Raw genomic sequence first — 21,691 nt, forward strand, 5'->3', positions numbered from 1 at the left:
ATACATGTAGCCAGTTTAAAATCAATTCCTTTGCGGACGAAAAAAATACGAGAAAAAATAAGTATTTTATCAAATAGCAGCAAACTTTTCCTTAAGTGTACGAGTGTCTTCTCAATTTCTGTCCTAAATGAAGATGTCTCAATTGAAATCAACCCTAATTTAAACGATATAATTTACTATACTCATTGAAAGCTAACTCATTAAGCCGCGGGGTATCTAGAGGCGTAAAACTTCATGATAGCATGTATTTTATCGGTTATATTAACCGGCAAAAATGAATTTGATTAAGCCTCTTGCATTGATAATATGAAACAGCATTTTCAATGAGAAGAAAAAAATAAATCGCACTTTAAAAAAAGATTTAACTGAAATTATTACGCTTAATAGTTTGTCGAAAAAATGAAAAAATGGGAAAATGCAGGTTATATATTGGGAACATTATATTTGAATATAAGTGTCGTTAAATTTTGGAAATAGCAATTTAAAATTAATAGTTTAAACCCTCTCAAAATCCGGAGTTAATTAGCACGATTGCACTTCATAAACCAATCAATGACTCTGAAACAAAATCTTAAGGCTATGTATAAAACATTTTCACCGATGATCTGTATCGTCAAGTGATAAGTGGATGTAAGAGAGTCCTCGTTTTCTGCTCGGCTACATTCTGACTGATGATAACGCCGACTCATGTTCAAAGATGGTTTCAGTACGTCTCTCATTCATTGAAAGTGTTACAATAATAGTCGATCGATGACAAACATTTTAAACTAAACTGTTATTTGTTTTAAAAAATAATAAAAATAATATTTAAACATTGACAGAGAATTCGCGTTAAAGTTTCAAGTTCGTTATCTAGTGTTTCAGTGGAATGTATTTCATTCAGTATGGATGGAGTATTTCGAGGATTAAGTCCGTGGCTTTCTGTTTCCATAATTTGTGGATTAACTTTATCTACAGTCGTTGATGCTAATTGGATGTAAGTTCGAAATTTAGTTTGTTTAAACACAAAAATAATTAAGGAAGTCGGATATACACCCCTGAATATAAACAGTTTCTTCATTTAGATATTTATCCGGTGAACTAAATTAAAATAAGCACGTACTCTCACGGGGTATTTTAATTTATTTGAAGGAACAAAAGTGAATGTAAAAATTCTTTTGAAATTGATATAAGGAAGACACATAATCTTTAATTAGGAAAAATAATTCTTACAATAATGACGTATAAGTATCCCGTGAAAACATTACAAAAATAAGTAATTTCTTTAAAAAAAAATAAAGAGAAAAAAGAAACGAAAAGAAAAAAATGTAATAACAGAATAAAGTACCGCTTGCACAAAATGGTTATCAGCCTGACACCACGTATTTTTGGATTCTTGTGACATGATGAGTCAGTAGCAAGATTTTGTCACCGGCTGTATGTTCTAGTTACGAAATTATTATCGTGTAAAAAATCATTAACTTATTTAAGAAAGAGATTACTAGGTTGTTTTGTTTTTTTTCATTTGTGATAAAGAACCTTTTTAAATAACACAAATATAGAATTCTGACTGCACATTAATGCTAGACTTATATGGTGTCTTCGGAATTCTTTTGGTTGGCTAACGAGAGACAGACTGTTCTATCCGTGTGTCCGCTCTAGCCCGATGTCTGGTCTTTGTCCACCTTTTTTTCTTAAAGTAAACATTCACAACATGGATTAAACCAAACTACGAAAAAAAATAACAAAATAAATAAACAAATGAATAAATAAATGTCACCAATCTTCTTTTGCTGCTGTCAGCAAGTAATATTTATTTATTTTCACGTGCAATTGAACATATCTACGGGTTATTATGTATTTAATAACGTCCTATGTAAAACTTGTACATTGAAAGTAAACAAAATTTCGGAAGATATTTCAGGGTCAACCCGTTATACACTGAACAAAAATCCTGATCCGTTTTATTCGAGTTTCCTTTGTTACACAGAGAGAACAATTAAATTTCATTCGAATATACAATTTCCCTATAAAGTTATTTGGACACAGTTATTTATTCATTAATCTTTGACTTTGTGAAAGTGATACAAGTTTGATAGTTCGGGAATGAAACTCTATAAGCAAACACACAAAACAAAAACAAAAAAAAAGAAATTAACTGATATCTTGATTAGAATAGCAACGATGAAATAATTAAACAAAAAATATAACAAATCAATAAAAGACAAGTTGATATTTCCTGTTAGTGCCGAGATTCTTTTGAAGATTTTTACTGTAACTGTGTTCCATTTTCACGTAGGGTTTATGTTTTACTCTACTTAATATTAGTATATTAGTATATTGGTACATCGTCACTGAATTGCCTAAACAATCCTCCCGTACCACACCACCATGTCTTATATAAGGCAGTTTGTCTGTAACCTACCTATCTGGAGGTCACTTTCTGAATTATTTGCTGGGTTTTTGAAAAATATTTTTCCCTTCGTCTTGCAAAGCTACCGTTTCTGGATGATAGGCGAGACCGCTGATAGAATTGATAAAAAAGGTATATAAACAGGCCCGGAAAGGAAGTCAAAGAGGTGCTGATGATTTGCGCAAGCTTGTACTAATTGCAGCACTTGAAGTCCCGGAAGTTAAAGATATTCAGCAACCAATCTCATTTAAGGCTAGGCAGGTGAGAGGGTACGGCAAACAATCTTATTTTGCACAGTTTTAAATTGTTAAAACATTTTCAGTGAACGTAAGCATATGAAATAAAATGTGACGTAACTTTAAGTATTTATAAATTAATTTCGCCTCCAGTATATTTATAACAAACAATGGTTTTATAGCTTAGTTTTCATATAAAGCTATGTAAAACATCTAAAATCTGTATCATTAGTGTATTTGAATGTATAATAAGCTGAAGTGAAAGGAAAATAAATTCGACAAACCAATCTATTTAAATACTGTTTTCATATTTTGTTATAGATCATTTTGGGAAGGGGAATTATGTAGGTGGGTAGTGGGGCATTTTTTTATTCTAGACCTTAAACATACATCAGTGTACTATAATGTAATAAATAATAAAGTAAATATGTAATACACATGTAAACACAACAAATTAATGAATACTGTAATTTCCTTATCTTGAATTATATTCTATTTTTTTTTACTGGTTGACACATTGCTTAGTACCACAAGTTTCTTATTTCAACATCCCCTTTGCTGTGGAAGTAGGTTCTCTCAAATTTTGTCAAAATATGTATCTATTGAACTGCGGTCAATGAAATGGCATTTTGCTGGTCAGTTGATAAGATGGTTCAGATGGAAAATGTAAATGTGTTACGTCCGGTGCTAGTTATTTCATGTTTGTATGAAAAGTATAGTGTAGGGTTTCCATCTTACATTTGACTGACGCACTTCGCTTGTAGATGTTCATAAGTTATGTCAAAGGAAAAAGTGGACTATCCGCTAATAAGATTTCTTTCATTGTATAGGTGTTGGGGTTCAGTGTTTGGACATTATTCTCTATGACTCTTACTGAAATTGCAAAGTGTAGACATCGTATAAGTATATTTTTCTATTTGTCAAAATGTATTTCCTTTCCATGATAGACCCGTTGATTCATCATTTCTTAGTCCTTAGTCGCCTTTTTTTAAAATATTATACAATATATGAATAATAAGAGATTCACCTGAACCAAGTATATATATTACCATACCATTGTCTCAATGGGGTTGTATTGCGGATCAAAGTGTACTTTATCCTTTGTCATCTTGTTGCCAATTATATATTTTTTTTAATGCTAAAATATCGGTATTAGGGTAAGACGGGGTGGGGGGGGGTGAAATATATAAATAAATAAAATCCTGCGTAATACAGCAAGTATAGAATTTTTTCTGTTCTTTCTTAATTAGACATAAGGTTGACCACTAAGAAAGGCGGTTGGTGTTCAGGAGCAGTCTATTTTAGAGACCTCTAGCTTGTATAATAGCATTTAAGTTTGGGGTTATTGGTTATTTTGATCATACACTGATCGTTGATTTTAATACTTTTTCATGATTTCTACAGGAAGGTGAACCTTCGCTGACTATGAAGTATTTTATTTCGATATGAGCTCTGTCTGATACAGAAATTTTAAATGTTATTTCATATGGAAAGTAAAGAATTATTATGTGTGATCGATGCAACTATCGTCATAACCATATTCACAACTACTTTTTCCACATATCTACACCGTTCTCTGCATCCGACGATGATTATTGTTTTAATTACTTGCAAAATACAAGTAAGTTCTAAACTGTTAAATGACCTCCTATGGTCAATTTCATAATGCACTTTAGCCTTGCATTTATTTATCAAACCGAATCTGCTTGATAGCGTTCTATGCTTCCAAATGATTAATGAGCCGCACCACGAGAAACCCAACATGGTGGTTTTGCGACCAGCATGGATCCAGACCAGCCTGCGCATCCGCGCAGTCTGGTCAGGATCCATGCTATTCGCTTTCAAAGCCTATTGCAATTAGAGAAACTGTTAGCGAACAGCATGGATCCTGACCAGACTGATCTGGATCCATGCTGGTCGCAAACCCACTATGTTGGTTTTCTCATGGTGCGGCTCAAATGATTTAACTACAGCAACGTTAGTCTCCAGTCTCTAAAAAAAAACAGGGTCGCCCCGTCTCTAGATAAGGTTTGTTATATTTTCTGATCCTTGGAACTATGCCGTCCAATCAATAGAATCCCTGTGCTAAGGAGCTTGAGTGGGTTACCTTTAACATTACCTCTCATTAACAGAGTCTGTTAAAACCAAGTCTGTTATGATTTTATTTTTCCAAGGATCTTCCTATCGGCTTTAGTTTATGTAGAAGCATTTTGTCACGTAATACGATTACTATCCGACTTGACTACAGTCTTGTGGCACTTACCGATTGTCATTCGTATACCATAAAACAGTAAATTATATCTTCGCACTCATATATTACATCCCGTTTTATTTTTGTCTGCGTACCTATCTATCAAATACATTTTTTAATCCTAACACTTGAGCCAGATCGATATTAAATTAATTGAACTCAGTTAATGTCAGTTATAACACGTGTCTGTCAAAATCTGTCAAAGTCTATAATATATATCAGTGCATCGAATAATAAAGTTTGTAATGTGCAAAACTCATCAAGTAAATTTATAATAAATTTTTATCATTTTATCTTTATAGTTTTGCCAAGATTCCTTCGCAGTTTTGCACCAAAATATTCCATTAAAATTTCATTAACTGGGTTTCGCTGAAGAACTTAAAAGTAGATGTTCTCCTTTGAAAATTGTAAAGTGATGAACATTATATCATTCTCTCATAAAACTGATATGTTCTGGGATTGTCTTTTAAATTACATAAACAACATAAGTTGGGTATAGCCGCAAGAACTAGGAACTGTTTCGTTTGTGTTTATACTATTAACAGTGATACTTCTATTCAGAATATTCCCAAGCTGGATTATTTCAGGAAATTCGATGCACACTTTTATTATGAAAAGTACCTAGATATACATTGTATCAAATTATTCGTTAAGAAAAGAACTCACATGTTTAATACTATGTTCTGATAACTTAGAAATAGAGTTTGGAACTTCAAACGAAATGATCTGGCAAATGCAAATTATGTACATGTTAAGCTGTTGAATCAGAGTACCACTTTTTACTTTTTTTTGTTCAAAATATATTGACATAAGAACCAAATATTTAGGATGTAGCCCATGACCTACTTTACAAACGTTTGTAATTATATTGTCAACAAGTAACAAAAGACTTATGTTTATGTGTACATTATTTCTGTATTATTTGTGATATTATTCTTAAGCATTGAATTGTCTGGGATAAGATAAGATAAGATAAGATAAGAGTTGAAACTTATGTAATAATCAGGTTTTATGTTGATTGTCCTTGCAATATTTGTCTGTGTAATTTTGTAAATAGCCAAAGATAATGTACTTTGCCGATTTGCCAATGAAATGAAATAATGAATATTGCGGGAGTCCTTATATAAATCGAAGGTCCATACTTTGTGCATTATGTCAAAATTTTAGAAATAGAACTGCGAACATTTATTTTTGGTGTCATGCACTAAAACATTTACAGGTGGCTTGCAGGTTCGGACCTCGGGCAATAGTTTTGACTATTGATCGGCAAGCCATTTGATGAGACTTTGTGTATATTAGACTAGTGTACTCTTATTTTCGATGCCTTGTAAAAATGTCTCTATCATACGTATCATGATGCAGCCGTATATCATGGACGTTAACAGTATTTTTTCCACATAGTATCCGCTGACTGCCTCTGACATGTGGAATTTCAGTCGTCGATTTATTTATTAGTTTTATTTACTTACATGTTTTATTTACGTTATTTATATACTAACAAAAAGCCTGTTTGCGTACATGTAATTGTGGACAAATTTATTTGGTTATGTTATTAGTTTCTGTATATAAAGGTTATATTATTAACATATAAATTACCGAATTTATATGAGCAGTGCCATGAGAAAACCAACATAGTGGCTTTGCGACCAGCATGGATCCAGACCAGCCTGTTCGCTTTCAAAGCCTATTGCAATTAGAGAAACTGTTAGCGAACAGCATGGATCCTGACTGGATCCATGCTGGTCGCAAAGCCACTATGTTGGTTTTCTCATGGCGAGGCTAATATTGTTATGGGTATACTTATCAATTTTAAGGGTCATAAATAATAAGAAAGTGGTAAACTTCGACAGTTACTGTTAGGTTAGAGTTCTTGCAATTATTTGAAGCTTTCGTCAAGATGTTGCCGTAGTCAAGTTTGAAGAGGGCAATTATTCTTTGAATATACCTCAAAATTATGTTCTAATCCTTTATGTAGTTGGTCTAAAATACAGGTTTTCTTGCTGAAAAAAGTAATTTGAAATTTATAAATAGTGGGAGCACTTCTCAACGGATCGTCAAATTATGAGTTAACTTTATCTATCAGTAGATCAGTTCAAAGGAGATTCTGATAACAGTATTTATTATATATCTATATAAATTCTGTAAAATACCGGCTTGTATTTCACAAATAAATATGAACAGGCCGAAAAAAAAAAAGAGATTCGATCTGGCAAAAATCTACTCGTGCTGAATACAGCATCCCAGATCGAGCTACAATTATAATAACCCCATTGTATTTTCTGAATATGTACTAGCCTCAAACGAACATGTTACCTGGAAATTTGATCAACTTCAGGCATCACAAGAACAGCGATGGAATTAATTGTTCAAGATTTCTGTTTCATTTCTTTTTCCTAATCACGGCTTAACAAAGCAGTATTTGTCTTCAGTGGTCAAACTTTTTTATATATAAACAAATTTTTATCATGCCACTTATGATAATGGCTAACTGATTTTACTGAGTGAAATTTTGCATCTATACTCAGTTCCAAAAGAAAGTGTGCACTTTTTAAGTTTAAATATTTCAGAAAATTCCCCGACGTTTTTGTTTTATTTTTTCATACACTAACTCTCAGGTATAACTCAAAATCTAAAATGCACACCAATTTGTTTACGAACTGATTTAAATTTTGGTACCAAACATTATAAGTTTTCATGAAAATAACCGAGAAAAAATAACAGAAAACTAAATGCACACTTTCTTTTGGAACTGAGTGTATATCTTTGTTCTATGTCATGCAAAAACATCCCTTTAAACCGTTTCTGGCTTTCAGTAATCTCTTTAAAAAGCTTCATGCTAACCATTTTCTTGTTTTTACCAATTACGAATGTTCTTGTAAATTCAAAATTCAAACGAGGAAATAGTTATATTGTTTTACCATCAAAATATGTAAAGTGCCTCTTTACTTCACATTTAAATCAAATAAATTTCAATTGTTTTCAGACCTCGACTTGAATTGATCTTTTGTTAACGAAGCTGTCGGCATATATTTCTTGTTTATAGCTTTAAATTAAAATAAACATGTAAATTTGTTGCACCAGACTCTGTTTTATTGCGGGTCTGTGATTAAAACATGTTTTATTAAGTCGTCGTGCACGAGTTTTGGAACAAGTGAATATAAAAAAGTAGTTAGATTTTGTTGCTGATCACTGTGTGTGTTTTCACATGGATGTAATGAATGATGATGTAGTGGTCATGTAATTACGACTGAATTAACTTTAAAAGAAAAAAAAGTAAAAAAGACTTGGGAATATAAATATGATTCAGATGAGGTTTTTATCAGTCGCCTTACCAAATTGATTCTTTTACATGTAAATCATTATTCAACCTTTTCTTCAAGTACACATTTATTTTCTTCAAAAATATACTTTTACATTTATTAATTATAACACAGTGTACTTGTTTATTGCAGTCCCTTTATATGTCTTTTTATTATGTACTCTGTACTGTTTGCTATTATTTACCAGTTTCACAGACAGATAAGCAGAAAGACAGACAAACAAACCAAATAATGATAATATGTTTTAAAACTGACCATCATCAAACCACCACTTTTGTTCAAAGGTTATAATTTCGAACAATACACGGTTCTTTTATTTCTTAAAAAAAAACTCGATCGTAAAACTAAAAAATACACAATCTAATTATAATTTGTTTAAAAATCATTTATATTATTTGATATTCCCATCATCCACAGTAAGTGAGCATGCCCACAAAATCAAAACATGAAGAGAATTAGTTGTATCAATATAAATGAAGTTAATGCTAATAAAACAGTTGTGATTGTTCAAAAGCATATAGATGGATTCATCTTGTAATGTTTATTGAGAACATAATACGCCCATGAAGATATTAGAACTTTCTTTTGTAGTTCGTGTATTTACATAGGAAAAATCACATGAAATGTAAAACCAAATCACACCTTTTGGAAACTTACCCATTTCTTGATTTCATCTTTATATATTTTTATTTTCAAATCATTAACTATTGGTCAGTTCAAGTCTATGCTCAAGTCAGTCTGTAGTAATTATGTTTGTTTGAAAAAGCTCCTAGTCATCGAATCTAACAGAATTGTTAAGCTTAATATCAATATCATTTGAGCCGCGCCATGAGAAAACCAACATAGTGGCTTTGCGACCAGCATTGATCCAGACCAGTCAGGATCCATGTTGTTCGCTAACGATTTCTCTAATTGCAATAGGCTTTGAAAGCGAACAACATGGATCCTGACCAGACTGCGCAGGCTGGTCTGGATCCATGCTGTTCGCAAAGCCACTGTGTTGGTTTTCTCATGGTGCGGCTCATTTCTATTATGATCCATCTCGCTTGTCAATGATGGACTTTTTGCATCAGAAGTGTTGGCATATCGTAATTCACCACAGTACATGACTCATTTTAGCCAATTTTACAAATTTTCTTAAGAACTTTTATTTATATTCATATTTACCTGTGAATATCAGTCCCACTATTTTGTCAGCTTTTCTTTTTTTATAAAAAAAAAGGTTGGCTTTTAATTCAGCATTGTATGCTTGGAATACAACGGTGAGATATTCAAACTGACAGTGAAACGATCGAAACATAACATTTGCGTCATAACATTTTAAAGACACCTATGAATAAGCATCCTAGCTGTATATAACGATATTGTAGGTACATTTAATTGTCAAAATGAATGACAGATTACAATCTATTTGGAAATGTGACATCTAATATAATTCTTCAGAACGGTTCAGCCTGAATACCTTTATTTTTGACAGATTAATATCCAAAAACTGCACCCTCTGTATATTGCTGTCTGTTCGAATGACTGAACTGCTTATGCAGGTATAAAATCACAATGATGTTTCGCAAGTGCAGTCGGTAATATACTCTTGACAATACGTATCTTATCATAGTCATTGGCTTTGAAACAGCAACAGGAACAATCTGTCATATAAATATTGTCTTGATCCACTAGAGTTATGCATATGTTTTAACATAAGTGATTGTTGAGCATATTTTCCGTATGTTTCAGATTCAAGGTATAGTAAGTACATTGTGAACATATTTGTCAGTATTTGTCAATGTCCTGAATTCATTATGAGACAGCAGATATATAGAAACGCATTTCCAATATTGCCATGATTTTTAATCACATAATCAAAAATCATTTAAGTGAACGTTTCAGAGTCAAACTAAATTACTGCAAGTTTGTATTATGTTTTACCCCAGTGGACGAGATGTTGGTTGCAATGGTGTTGTTTGGTTATACGTCTGTCGTTCATCCGAGGACATGAAGATATGCACCGTCATGAAAAGAAATAAAATATACACCGACACCTCTCATTATATATTAATGACCTTGTGGTCACCTTACGTGCAACGGTATCACCAGGTCAGCATTACAATCTGTTTGACATTCGTTAGAGTAGTGTACCAACATTTTATCATCGTACGAGACGAGTAGATATAGCTCTAAATGTGTGTAGGTAGAACTATTATATACATAACACATGGGTTGAATTATTTCAACGTAATAATATAGTCTGTGCAGAACAAGGCTATAGAGGCTGGTTTACTATTTCGAACGTTTGTTGGGTTAAACGTCACGTCGATACAATTTTTTAAAGGCAATATGGCGACTTTCCAGCTTCCCTTGGTAGAGAAAGATCACAAGTGCCAGTAAATGCATTCTTTCAGGCATGAACCGGCACCTGGATAGAAATACCGACTTTCCGTAAGCCAGCTGGATAATAGAATTCTACGCGCCAATAGAAGTTTCTAGCCAACAACGTTGAGGGGCAAGTGATTTGAAGTCATAAACTTTATTCACCGACCCACTCGCCCACGGAGGCCTCTTGAATATTGTATGTTTTTGCACACATTTTGTGTTTCATATTACAATGTTGTAAACTACTAGGAAAGTGCACGGAATCCGGGAAAACTAGATTACCAGATTGAACGCAGTTATATAACAGCGATAAGGTAGAAATTAAATCATAATACACATTTCAAAACAATTTTTCCTAAAACGTCTTAGGTATTTTCATTAATGGCTTTCCCGTCAAAATTCTTAACGTTTATAGAAGTTTTAAAGTTTTTTTATTTGAACTTTGTATGATGATTAGCACACTTTTAGAGAACAAAAGGATCCCCCATGATGCCAGTCTTTAGTTAAACTTTCGGGACAACTGTTTTTATTTGTTGATGATGCTTTGGTCTCGTAATGTCGACATTTAATGAGGTTTTGAAACTATGGAAGTATTTCACCTTAAATTTTCCGCGTCTTCTATTACAACACCTATGCTTTAATCAAGAATCAGTCTGTAAAAATGCAAAATAGATTTGACCTCCTGTCCTGTTGTTGCGACTATAATATGTATCTTCTCTTTTGGTACTAGCGCAGTTACCTCGGTCTTCTCGCAAAACAGCATTTGTACTCGCCCAATTTCTTACCCATGATCGAATCTGCATTGAAAACAAAGAACAAAGTTAAACATGTGTGTAGTGATATTAACAAAATGCTTGAAGGGAATATATCATGCAATTTTACAAGTAGCTTGCCCGTAATATCAGTAAAATAACTAAAGTATCAGGGTTAAAAATTGAAAACAATAACGTTTTGTGTGAGGAACAGAAAGTTCACGGGCAGCTTTGACGCCATGGAATATACATTTGCTGAGACTGAAAAATAGAGACAAACAAACATTTTTTGAGAGCGGTTATGATTTATAAGTTTATTTTGCTATAACTATTTAATTTCAAAAACTTAAACTATTAATTATAAAGAATGCAATGATAAATGATATTTCGTCTGCAGATATACCAAACATTTCAATTTTGATAAATATGGCATGTGATCAATCAAAGGTTAATGTAATTACGTAAAACAACAGACAAAAACAAGTTTAATACAAATGTAACGTCACATGCTGTCCAATAAGACTCAAATTGTCACCTGATTTAAAATTATTGTAAACAGTGTTTGGTAATGTTTCTATCAGCAGCAGAATACGAACAAGCTAAAGATTTTAGGATTCTGTGTTGCTCTGGTTTTTGACTGGATGTAATAGAATTAACATCAGTTTTCATATCTCTTTAATGATAAAAAATAAATACTATTTTCAATATGAAATGATAATTTTCTGAAAGGTAATGGTTTAATGTCAGAGAAGGTTGCAAACTGTGAAGCATGACCGTTTGTCTGTGCTATATCAATATTAAATAATAATCACCATAATAATAACAATAATGTAGTAAAGAAGATCATACTTTGGCTGTAAACTAGTCTGACACGACTGTGTTCCTCAAACAACTGAAAAATTATAAAATATTACATTGACTGCTAAATGAAAATAAGAATTAAACACTGTTTGGTATAATAATAATTATATAATAACATTAAAGTAGTAAGCAGTAGTTTGAAAAGAAACTTGAGCAACAGCTTTCAAAGAATAACTTTATTAACATGAGCCGCGCCATGTGAAAACCAACATAATGGCTTTGCGACCAGCATGGATCCAGACCAGCCTGCGCATCCGCGCAGTCTGGTCAGGCTCCATGCTGTTCGCTTTCAAAGCCTATTGCAATTAGAGAAACCGTTAGCGAACAGCATAGATCCTGACCAGACTGCGCGGATGCGCAGGCTGGTCTGGATCCATGCTGGTCGCAAAGCCATTATGTTGGTTTTCTCATGGTGCGGCTCACATGATTTTGAAAATTTCTTGGTCATATAACTTTTTATTGTACCTTCAGAAGCTAAAAATCATACGAGAAAGTTTGACTTGGACGGTTAGAGAGGACTTAAATATTTAGAGCCATACATGCAACAAAATGGTTGAAGTGTTTGTAATCGTTTCATACTTCAGCTACATATATTTGAAGACTGAGGACTTAGATTACACTGCTCAAATTTCATACTGCATATGTAGTATTAGATAGTGCAAAATGGACGGAAGCACAGACAGTTCAATGCAAGAAAATATTATAAACGTCAATCAGACGACAATTAATATCAATTTCTTACAATAAAATGATAACATTTCATGTGAACAATCAACACTAAACCTGTCTTATTTGCCACTTGAGTCTGTATGGACGGATGATACACTGATATCATGTAATCATCTTTCTCGTTTTATGAGGCAATTTGACAACCACCGGCGATATATCGAGGCTTAGTGCGCCGAAATGAGGAATGTTAAAACATAAACATGGAAAACCAGGTAAACAATGGTCACAAGCTTTTCTTTGATAACCTTTTCAGGTATTTTCACTATTCAGGAATGCCCAGTAAGGAACAATTTAGATCGGGTTTTAATGGATTTGATAACTATTGCACTTTTTACATCTGTTTTAAATTCATATACATGAATCGTATAAAATGCAGACGACAATTTCAAATACATGTTAATATTGTTCGAAGTGCACTTTCAGTGACATTTTGATAATTTGCAAGTGATAAAGCCCTAACTGTCATACGGAAGGTCAAAAAGATCACTCAAGCATCCGTAAATAAGAATAAAGTTATGCTGCGTCAACAATGAATAATCAACACACGCCATTTTTTTCTTAAATGTCGTTGATGACATGGTAGGAAGGAAGATATTTTCTATTTTATTTGAAATAAAGGCCGCACAAAATTGTGTATACCTCATGCACAAAATGATTTTAATTTTCATGCACTCCATTTCCTCCAGTACACAGCAGACGACCGAAGTTAAGGACAGGTATGTTGAAGGTTGCTTGCCAATGATGGTTGAAATTGACGGATCGTCCCCAATATTTGTCGTTGACACGAGTTATAGACAATTGTTTTGATACATTTTAATGCATCGTTATTCTGATGTATCGCAGAAAGGTCACACATGGTCTGTTAGGTAAATAATTCAAATCGACAATGAACGAGTTAATCATTTTGTACGCACTCAATCATTATTTTTTTCCAAAATTTATACAGCTGTGTTTTTTGTGCATTTTAATCAAATTTTACAATTCACCCTGGAATTTATTATATATTTTAGGATAGGCGCAATTCGTCGGTAGCCGACAAATACAAACAAATTAAAGATCACAGGGCTAGTAGTAAATACACATTAGACTGATAACGCTATAGAGAGAATGGTGATAGTCATAGTGTATGGAATAAAAAGGTTGCCAAAATAAAAATAAAATATATTTTGATCTGAAATCGTGCATTTTCAGAGAGGGCCACCTAGAGACATCTCGCTAAGAAACCAAATTACTCTGCTGACTTGGTAATTAATATAAGATGCCGATTGGTTGATGCGGTTGCACTAAAGCTATCTGCTGGCAAAATGGTCTATAGATGTTAACGATTTTACAAGTTTATTATGGTAAAATACAGTTACCTTAATAATTTGCCACTGTGGGTTCGAGCCAGAGTCAGATTTGTATGCCTCCAAATTTATCTGGGGGCATTAAGCGTTGCTGCCGTCCGTACATACATTCGTACGAATTACCTGAAATCTTGCGTGTCCAACATCTCCCGCAGTATTAATCTGACTTGTTTTAAACGTTCATAGACGAACAAGCTTGATGTGCAGCGGAACTTTTGCTGTGACTATTTTTACCGCAGTTATGGTCCTTTGATAGTTTTGCTTTATATAATATAGAGAAAAATACCGTGTGTCCAACTCCTCAAACACTATTGAAAGGATATGCTTGAAAATTTCACAGATGAATGACCTTCACGTGAAGACCATAAATAATGAACTTTATTCTGTGGCTATTTCTAGAATAATGGCCCTTTCTTAATTTCACAATATAGGCCATTGTGGAGAACATTGGTGTGTTCAACTCCTCATACACTTTTTGAAGGTATAGATTTAAAGCTGCTCAGATGCACAACCTTATCTGAATATGACCATAAATGATGGCGCAGTATAAAGAACCACACGTGTCCTTATGGACACAATTCTAGTATATAATGACATCAGTCGCGCCAGAGTGACTAAATCCAAGAAAACAGCTAGAATGTTTTTGCAATATCACGCATAACATGTTGTTTAATGCTGACGTGTAAATGATAAGCTAGGAGATGATAAAAAGCATTTGGGACTAACGTTAACCAAAAAATAGATTTCAATCAAGTGTCAGCCGTGGCATTATGTCTATAAGACAGATCGTTCACTTCTTTAAAATGGAGGGATGAAGCAAAAACATTGTAGGATTGACTTGTATAAATCAAATAAATGAATGACAGACTAATTTAGTTGCACATAAAATTAGATTAATTAATTAATAAATGGACCATTAAGTTATGGCAAACAATTTATAAAACTGTCAATAAAGATATAAGTATCATTATACCTTGCCAAATGTTGATCCAGCCATTATGTTTCATGTTTTGCGGATGTTTTTCCTGTGGTGTCATGCAATCATGATGCGAATCATCTTTAATTTCATTTTTTTTACAACATCATTCTTTTCATTCCATTTTACAACGAGATAAGTACTTATATCGGAAGAGTTCTTTTTCCCAATGTCTGTGTGTTGTCTGAATAGAGTGGTTTTAGCCGAATTGTAACGTTTAGGACAAAAAGATGCAAATTTCTGCAGAGGTTCTTACATGACATGAGACACCTAAGAAAAACAACATTGAACAGAACAAAACATATTTTTTTCTCTTGATAGTCTTGTACATACGTCACGTGGTACAACACAGTCTTATATTTTCAGGTACTTGGGTATCTCTGCAGTGAGCACAAGCGTTATACAAGACGATACGTGTGCAGAGGTTCCCGGCTTGGTATCCCCACAAATAGAAGTGTGCAAAAACAACCCAGAATCTCTGTTATGTATTAGCGATGGTGCCCGGCTCGGCATCTCAGAATGCAAATTTCAGTTCAGAAATGAACGTTGGAACTGCACAACGAATACAAACTACACGGTGTTTGGAGATGTTCTAAGAAAAGGTAGGTCGTGTGTCATTTTATAACCGTTGGCAGTATAGCTCCCCATATTTATCAAGATATGGACTAAACGTTAAAAATTGAGCCATGAATAGTTTAAAGTGGTTAATATATTGAAAACATCAAGGATTTGTAGGTGTAGATTTTTATCAGTTTAGCGTCAAAAAGTATCAACAACAACAAGAAAAGTCTTGTGTCTTGCTGGAAAAAAATGCATATGTTATTATGAAATTATTATAACATACTTAAATAATTATGTAAATCTGAAAAAAAGAACATTTCATGATCAGATATTTGAATCCCTCTGTGGCCCCGCCATTCGGTGGCTCTTGATATATTTAAAAATGTAGGGAAACCCCCACCCCCTCGAACAGTAACTTCCCCCCCCCCCCCCCCCCAACACACACACCCTGCTCGTTTTGACATTGGTGACAAAATCCCACCTTTGCCTTGAATGAAAACTGTAAGATTAAAAGAAGATTAAAGGAACTTTATGTTTTTTAAAATAAAATTGATATGATGAATATAATTTCTAAACGAAATGAAGTGAACATTAGGATACTATCAAAAAAATATAAGGGACGGGAAGGGGGTTTTGTCCGCCTTGGCCAAACTGAGCAGGTGGGAATTTGCCCTGGGCTTGGGGTTGTCCGTATGCCTATATTTTAGTCTTAAACCCTAGTATAGATGTTGATAGGCCAATAAAGTAACATGTCTAGATCATAACAGAAACATTACCTTGGTAAATTGGAAATTACAGAGATAATATTGATAAAACTTCGGTAATACAGATACTAATAAACTTTGATAATGTAGCAGTTGAGTCCAATAAGTCCAGGGGTGTTCAGAGATAATCCGTCATAGATCTATTGTAAAGTAGATATTGGATTTACCTGTATTGGAAAATAAACAGTGTCGGCTGTATTGAGGTCAACTGCCACATTATCAGAGTTTATTAGTATGATCAGTAATATACACATAACCTAGGTAATAAAACTGTAGAACAGTCGTATATGGTGTGGGCGGAAGAAAGGAATTTCTGTATCTTTTTAATAGGTAATATAATTCTAAAGTTATTAAAGCTTATATTTTATGGTTATTCATAATGTGTACAAATTTTCATTACCGTTATTCGAATCGTGACATATCAAGAATAATTTAAACCACAAGAGCCTATGATCTAAGAGAAAGCTCAATTAATTTATATAAATGTTTAATGTTTGTCTGTGGTGCAGTGATTAGGTAAATTTTACATTTTCTTTTTCTTGATCCACTCCTGTGTATAAATCCAAATCTAGTCATAACTAAACTATGCCACACATCTGACTATCAAACGTTTTTTTACATACATTGTATATCATTTTTTTCTAAAGCCTAAATATTTAAAAATTTCTATTTTAAATGAATAGGCCGTATAAATGTCATTTAATAATTATATTTTTGCATTTCATGTTTATAATGACACGATATTCATGACTTGACATTAATGGCAAGTAGACAAATTATACCAATCTACGTTTATTTATTTTCCGGAGAAGTAAAAAGACGCTGGTATTCACCCTGTGTGCAAAGGGTGTTATGAAATATTTTAATTTGTACTGGCGTGCAGGGGCGTACTCGAAATGAATGCGGTCCTTCCTATGTCACTGGAATGCATGTGTAAATTCAGTGCCAGTGAAATATGAAATGACAGCGGATCTTTTTAAGTGCATTTAACCCTTACCTGGCTAAATTTCTATAATGAACTTGTCCACAGTACCATTAACTGTAAAAGGGGTGCATGATATGTTTTGATATAAAAATCAAAATGTTAAAATTAAAATAAAAAGTGGTAAAATGTAGTATGGTAAATATTTGGGGAAAAAATCATACATAAAAAATATAAATAGTCTAATTAAAAATATTTAAGCGAAAAAGCGAAAAAAAACTGTAGAAATTCATAATATTCCTTTCTAATAACTATCTAAACACTAGCACGAAATTGAATTTTGAAGGTGTTTTTGTCTTTAATCGAACGAAACAAATATCAGACCAAAAAAGCCCAATTGGTTACGTCCGTGTAGTATTGCTGGTGTTCGTGGATTAAGGTTGTAAACAGGGAGAAGACGCACTAAAAGCTTATGGGATCTGACAGAATAATATCTCTTTATCCAATTTAAACGTTTATCACAGGCAGTAAAAGTCAAAATAGGATCTCTACCCGCTGATTATTTCGAAAATGAGCCTTTAAAAGCCGAGATTTTAGTTTTTTCCACGAGATATTTTGTTGGAATACAGTCCTAATATAACTTGATCACATTTCTAGTACAGACACAATAGAATACGGAGACAGTTAGGGTGTTCTGCTTGTTACCGCCTAGGTATTTTCGTGTTAATATCAAAACCTGTTCTAGCATGTTCAAAAATAATATTCAAAAAGTGAGCAATTCCTATTATGGTTGATAAAGTTCGACAGGTTTGCCATTTACATTTTTTAATCAAACCAAATGGTTTAGACAATACAAAAATAAGAAAAACGAATAAAAAACATTTACATAACGCACAAAGTTGGTGTCAAAGATAAGAAACCATAGTACATTGTGTACATGTGAAATATCAGTTTTTAAAATGCCTTTTTGGAATAAATCATCTTAGAGAATTATTGAATTATAACAGGACACTAATTATGTCTGGTACAATATATATATAGGTTTAATGTGGTTGAAAGCGTTGAAAAACGTAAAATGATTGTGTTACATTTGAGATCACCCCTGCCCTGAACACCATACCATAATTTTCACTCATTTACACAACGCGTGAAAATATGACATCTGCTGTGACATTTTGAACTCTGAAACCAACAATAATTTGCAATTTATTTTACCAGTCCCTTATCTCTTTTCAGTAATATTTACACGTATCATGCAGGACACGACAGATTCTGCCTTTGCGACCCGTGTAGATCATGATCAACCTGCACAATCTTGCAGTCTGGTCATGATCTGCACTGTTCGCCATTCAGTCAGCATATTTTTGAGAATCACCCCTTTTAACAGTTAATGGTACTGTCCATATTGAAAGATAGTCAAGTTCATTAAAGAAACTTAGCAGGGTAAGGGTTAAAACACTCAAGAAAGATACACTTAGCATGCATTATTTTCATTTTTATATCGTAATGCTAATTAGATGGACTGAATATAAACGTGTGAAAAAGGTATCCATTATCTTGCCCTCAAAAGTGAATTAGACCTAGAAAATAAAATGAACGAGATCATTTAATTTAATGTAGAAGGGTTATTGGCAAGTGTAAGTTACTATTTTGCAATACTTTGTTTTATTGAGTAAAAATTGCTTACTTCATTTAACAAACACAACACATATGGTCTAGCTTTCACTTAAATAAACGAAACATGCTTCAGCATTAATTAATTGACAAAAAAACTTGATTAAATATTCAAACATAAAACAATGCGTAGGTATCGAAACTATTTCAGAGCTAGCATGAATCAATATACATATTTGAAATGTTTAGAATATAAATTAGACATGGGGGAAAATTAATGTACACAACTATGAATTGGTTGTCATTTATTTACGTATGCAATAGAAGCTATGGTTACTGTGCATTGTATATACAAATGTTATTTTGCAATCATGACATTACTGTCGAAAATGTTCTTATTACAAGAGTAAAGCTGTAGTTTATTTTTTCGGGAAATGGGATGACTACTGGAAGTTAAGTTTCCCCTACTTTTGTAGACAACGGGTACCAGCTACATGTGCACTTAGACTGTCCGAAGCGGATAACAGTTAACAAACCCCCCCCCCCCACCCCCCCAATTTAACGAGACATCCATCACCCACACCGAATCCCTGCTGATTTAGACTGTTCATAGCGTTTTACATTTTAACGTGAACTTCTCGGTCTTCCCCTACTGATGTAGCGGGTAACATTTTAACTTGAACTTCCCTTGCTGATGTAGACTGTACACAGAAGGTAACAGTTTAATGTGAACTTCCCCTCCTGCTGGTGTAGACTGTCCACAGCGGGTAACAGTTTAACTTGAACTTCCCCTGCTGGTGTAGACTGTCCACAGCGGGTAACAGTTCAACGTGAACTTTCCCTGCTGGTGTAGACTGTCCACTGAGGGTAACAGTTCAACGTGAACTTCCCCTGCTGATGTAGACTGTCCACAGAGGGTACCAGTTTTGAATTTGAACTTCCCCTGCTGATGTAGACTGTCCACAGCGGGTAACAGGTTAATTTAAACTTCCCCTGCTGATGTAGACTGTCCACATCGGGTGACAGTTAAAGTCCCCCTGCTGATATAGACTGTCCACAGAGGGTAACAGTTTAATTTGAACTTCCCCTGCTGATGTAGACTGTCCACAGCGGGTAACATGAACTACCCCTGCTGATGTAGGCTATCCACATATGTTGATTTCCCATATTGATGTAGGCTATCCACATTGGTAAGAGATTACAAGCGAACTTTACGTGACCTGCTTACCGGTATGTTGGTTGTCCATAGCGGGTAACAGTTACACTTGAAATTATCCTACTGATGTAGACCATCCTAGACAAACCAGTTACACGCGAACTCCCCCTGCTGATGTCGGCCATCTACTTCGAGTTCCGGTTAAATGTGAACTTCCCAAACTTATATAGGCTATCCTCAGCGGGTATCAGTCACACGTGAATCTACCCTATTTATGTAAGTTATACACAAATAGTACCAGTTACACAATTTACTTGATGTATACAAAGTTTTCTTTTCACTCGTGGAAAGATGAAAGAGATCAAAATTTCAACAGCTCAGTGTGAACCGATAAAATACACTTTCATAGAGATAAAAAGATTCTTCAACTTTTCTATTTGAACAAATATATAGTAATACTTAACATTGCAGTACACACATTTCTATCTAAACGCTTATATGTATGTTTAATGTTTTGCTAACTGGTTTACATCAATGGAGGAACACACGACTCACAAGCTCCAAGTCATGCGTCCGATCCCTGTGTGAGGCGAATGTTTTCGCTACCGGTTTGACAGGAGAGTATTTCTATAGGAATTCGTTACCTACCTTTATGTTTTTTGGAGAACAGTGTCAAGGGTACTGGTACCGAATGTTAGTTACAATATCTTTACGGAAATATATCTTTTTAATATACATGTGCTTATAACTATTAAGTCCTAACGCATATGGATCAGTATGAACTTTGACAGAGTCTAAGTCTCTAGTTTTCTTTTTAGCTTCGTTTTTCGTTCATATCAAAAGAAAATTCTTGAACTCCTAGTAAAATGTTATCTGCATAGGTATAACATCCTTATATTATCTATAGGTCTATATTTCCCTGTACTGAAACTAAAAACTTTGAGGTCTTCAATCATTTCGGGGAGTATGATCCTTGTTTAAACCCTTTACCACCTTCTTAAAGTGTCTCAATTGATTAATAACCGAATGGAATAAAATACATATTTCATGCAGATTCAAATGCATATTTTATTGACAGAGGGATGGCACGTGGTGACAGACTGTCACCTCAAAATTTGTCAAGTGACATGAATACCTATAGACGAAATAGCCGAATACCAGTCAAGGGTTGTCGTTGTCGTCGTCAAAAAATTAGAAACATTTTGTCGTGATTATAAAATACATTCTGATTACTTTGTTGATATGGTACTTTAGGCTTTCTGTAATCAGTAAAGATACGTCATAATTATCCTCTAAAATACACATTCCGTTTGTGCATCGTGGCAAGCAGAATGACATAAAGTCTCGATTTCTATCAAAACTACGTTCAGTCAATGCAACTATCAGTCTTTTTTGTTTTTGTTTTTTAAAGAGTGACGCGCTATTGCAGTATATTAATTTA

General features: G+C 33.7%; 1 protein-coding gene across 1 annotated transcript in view; it reads left to right on the plus strand.

Annotated features, from left to right (window-relative positions):
* The first annotated feature begins 296 nt into the window (after positions 1-296).
* Positions 297-21,691, plus strand: part of LOC128547861 (protein Wnt-16-like) — a 54,463-nt gene continuing 33,068 nt past the window's right edge. The window contains exons 1-2 of the mRNA XM_053521423.1: positions 297-976; positions 15,600-15,835. Coding sequence (XP_053377398.1) covers positions 885-976; positions 15,600-15,835 — 328 coding nt within the window. The 5' untranslated portion in view covers positions 297-884. The remainder of the gene's footprint in view (positions 977-15,599; positions 15,836-21,691) is intronic.

This window comes from Mercenaria mercenaria, chromosome 13 (assembly GCF_021730395.1).
Source record: "Mercenaria mercenaria strain notata chromosome 13, MADL_Memer_1, whole genome shotgun sequence".
Taxonomy (NCBI): Eukaryota; Metazoa; Mollusca; class Bivalvia; order Venerida; family Veneridae; genus Mercenaria; species Mercenaria mercenaria.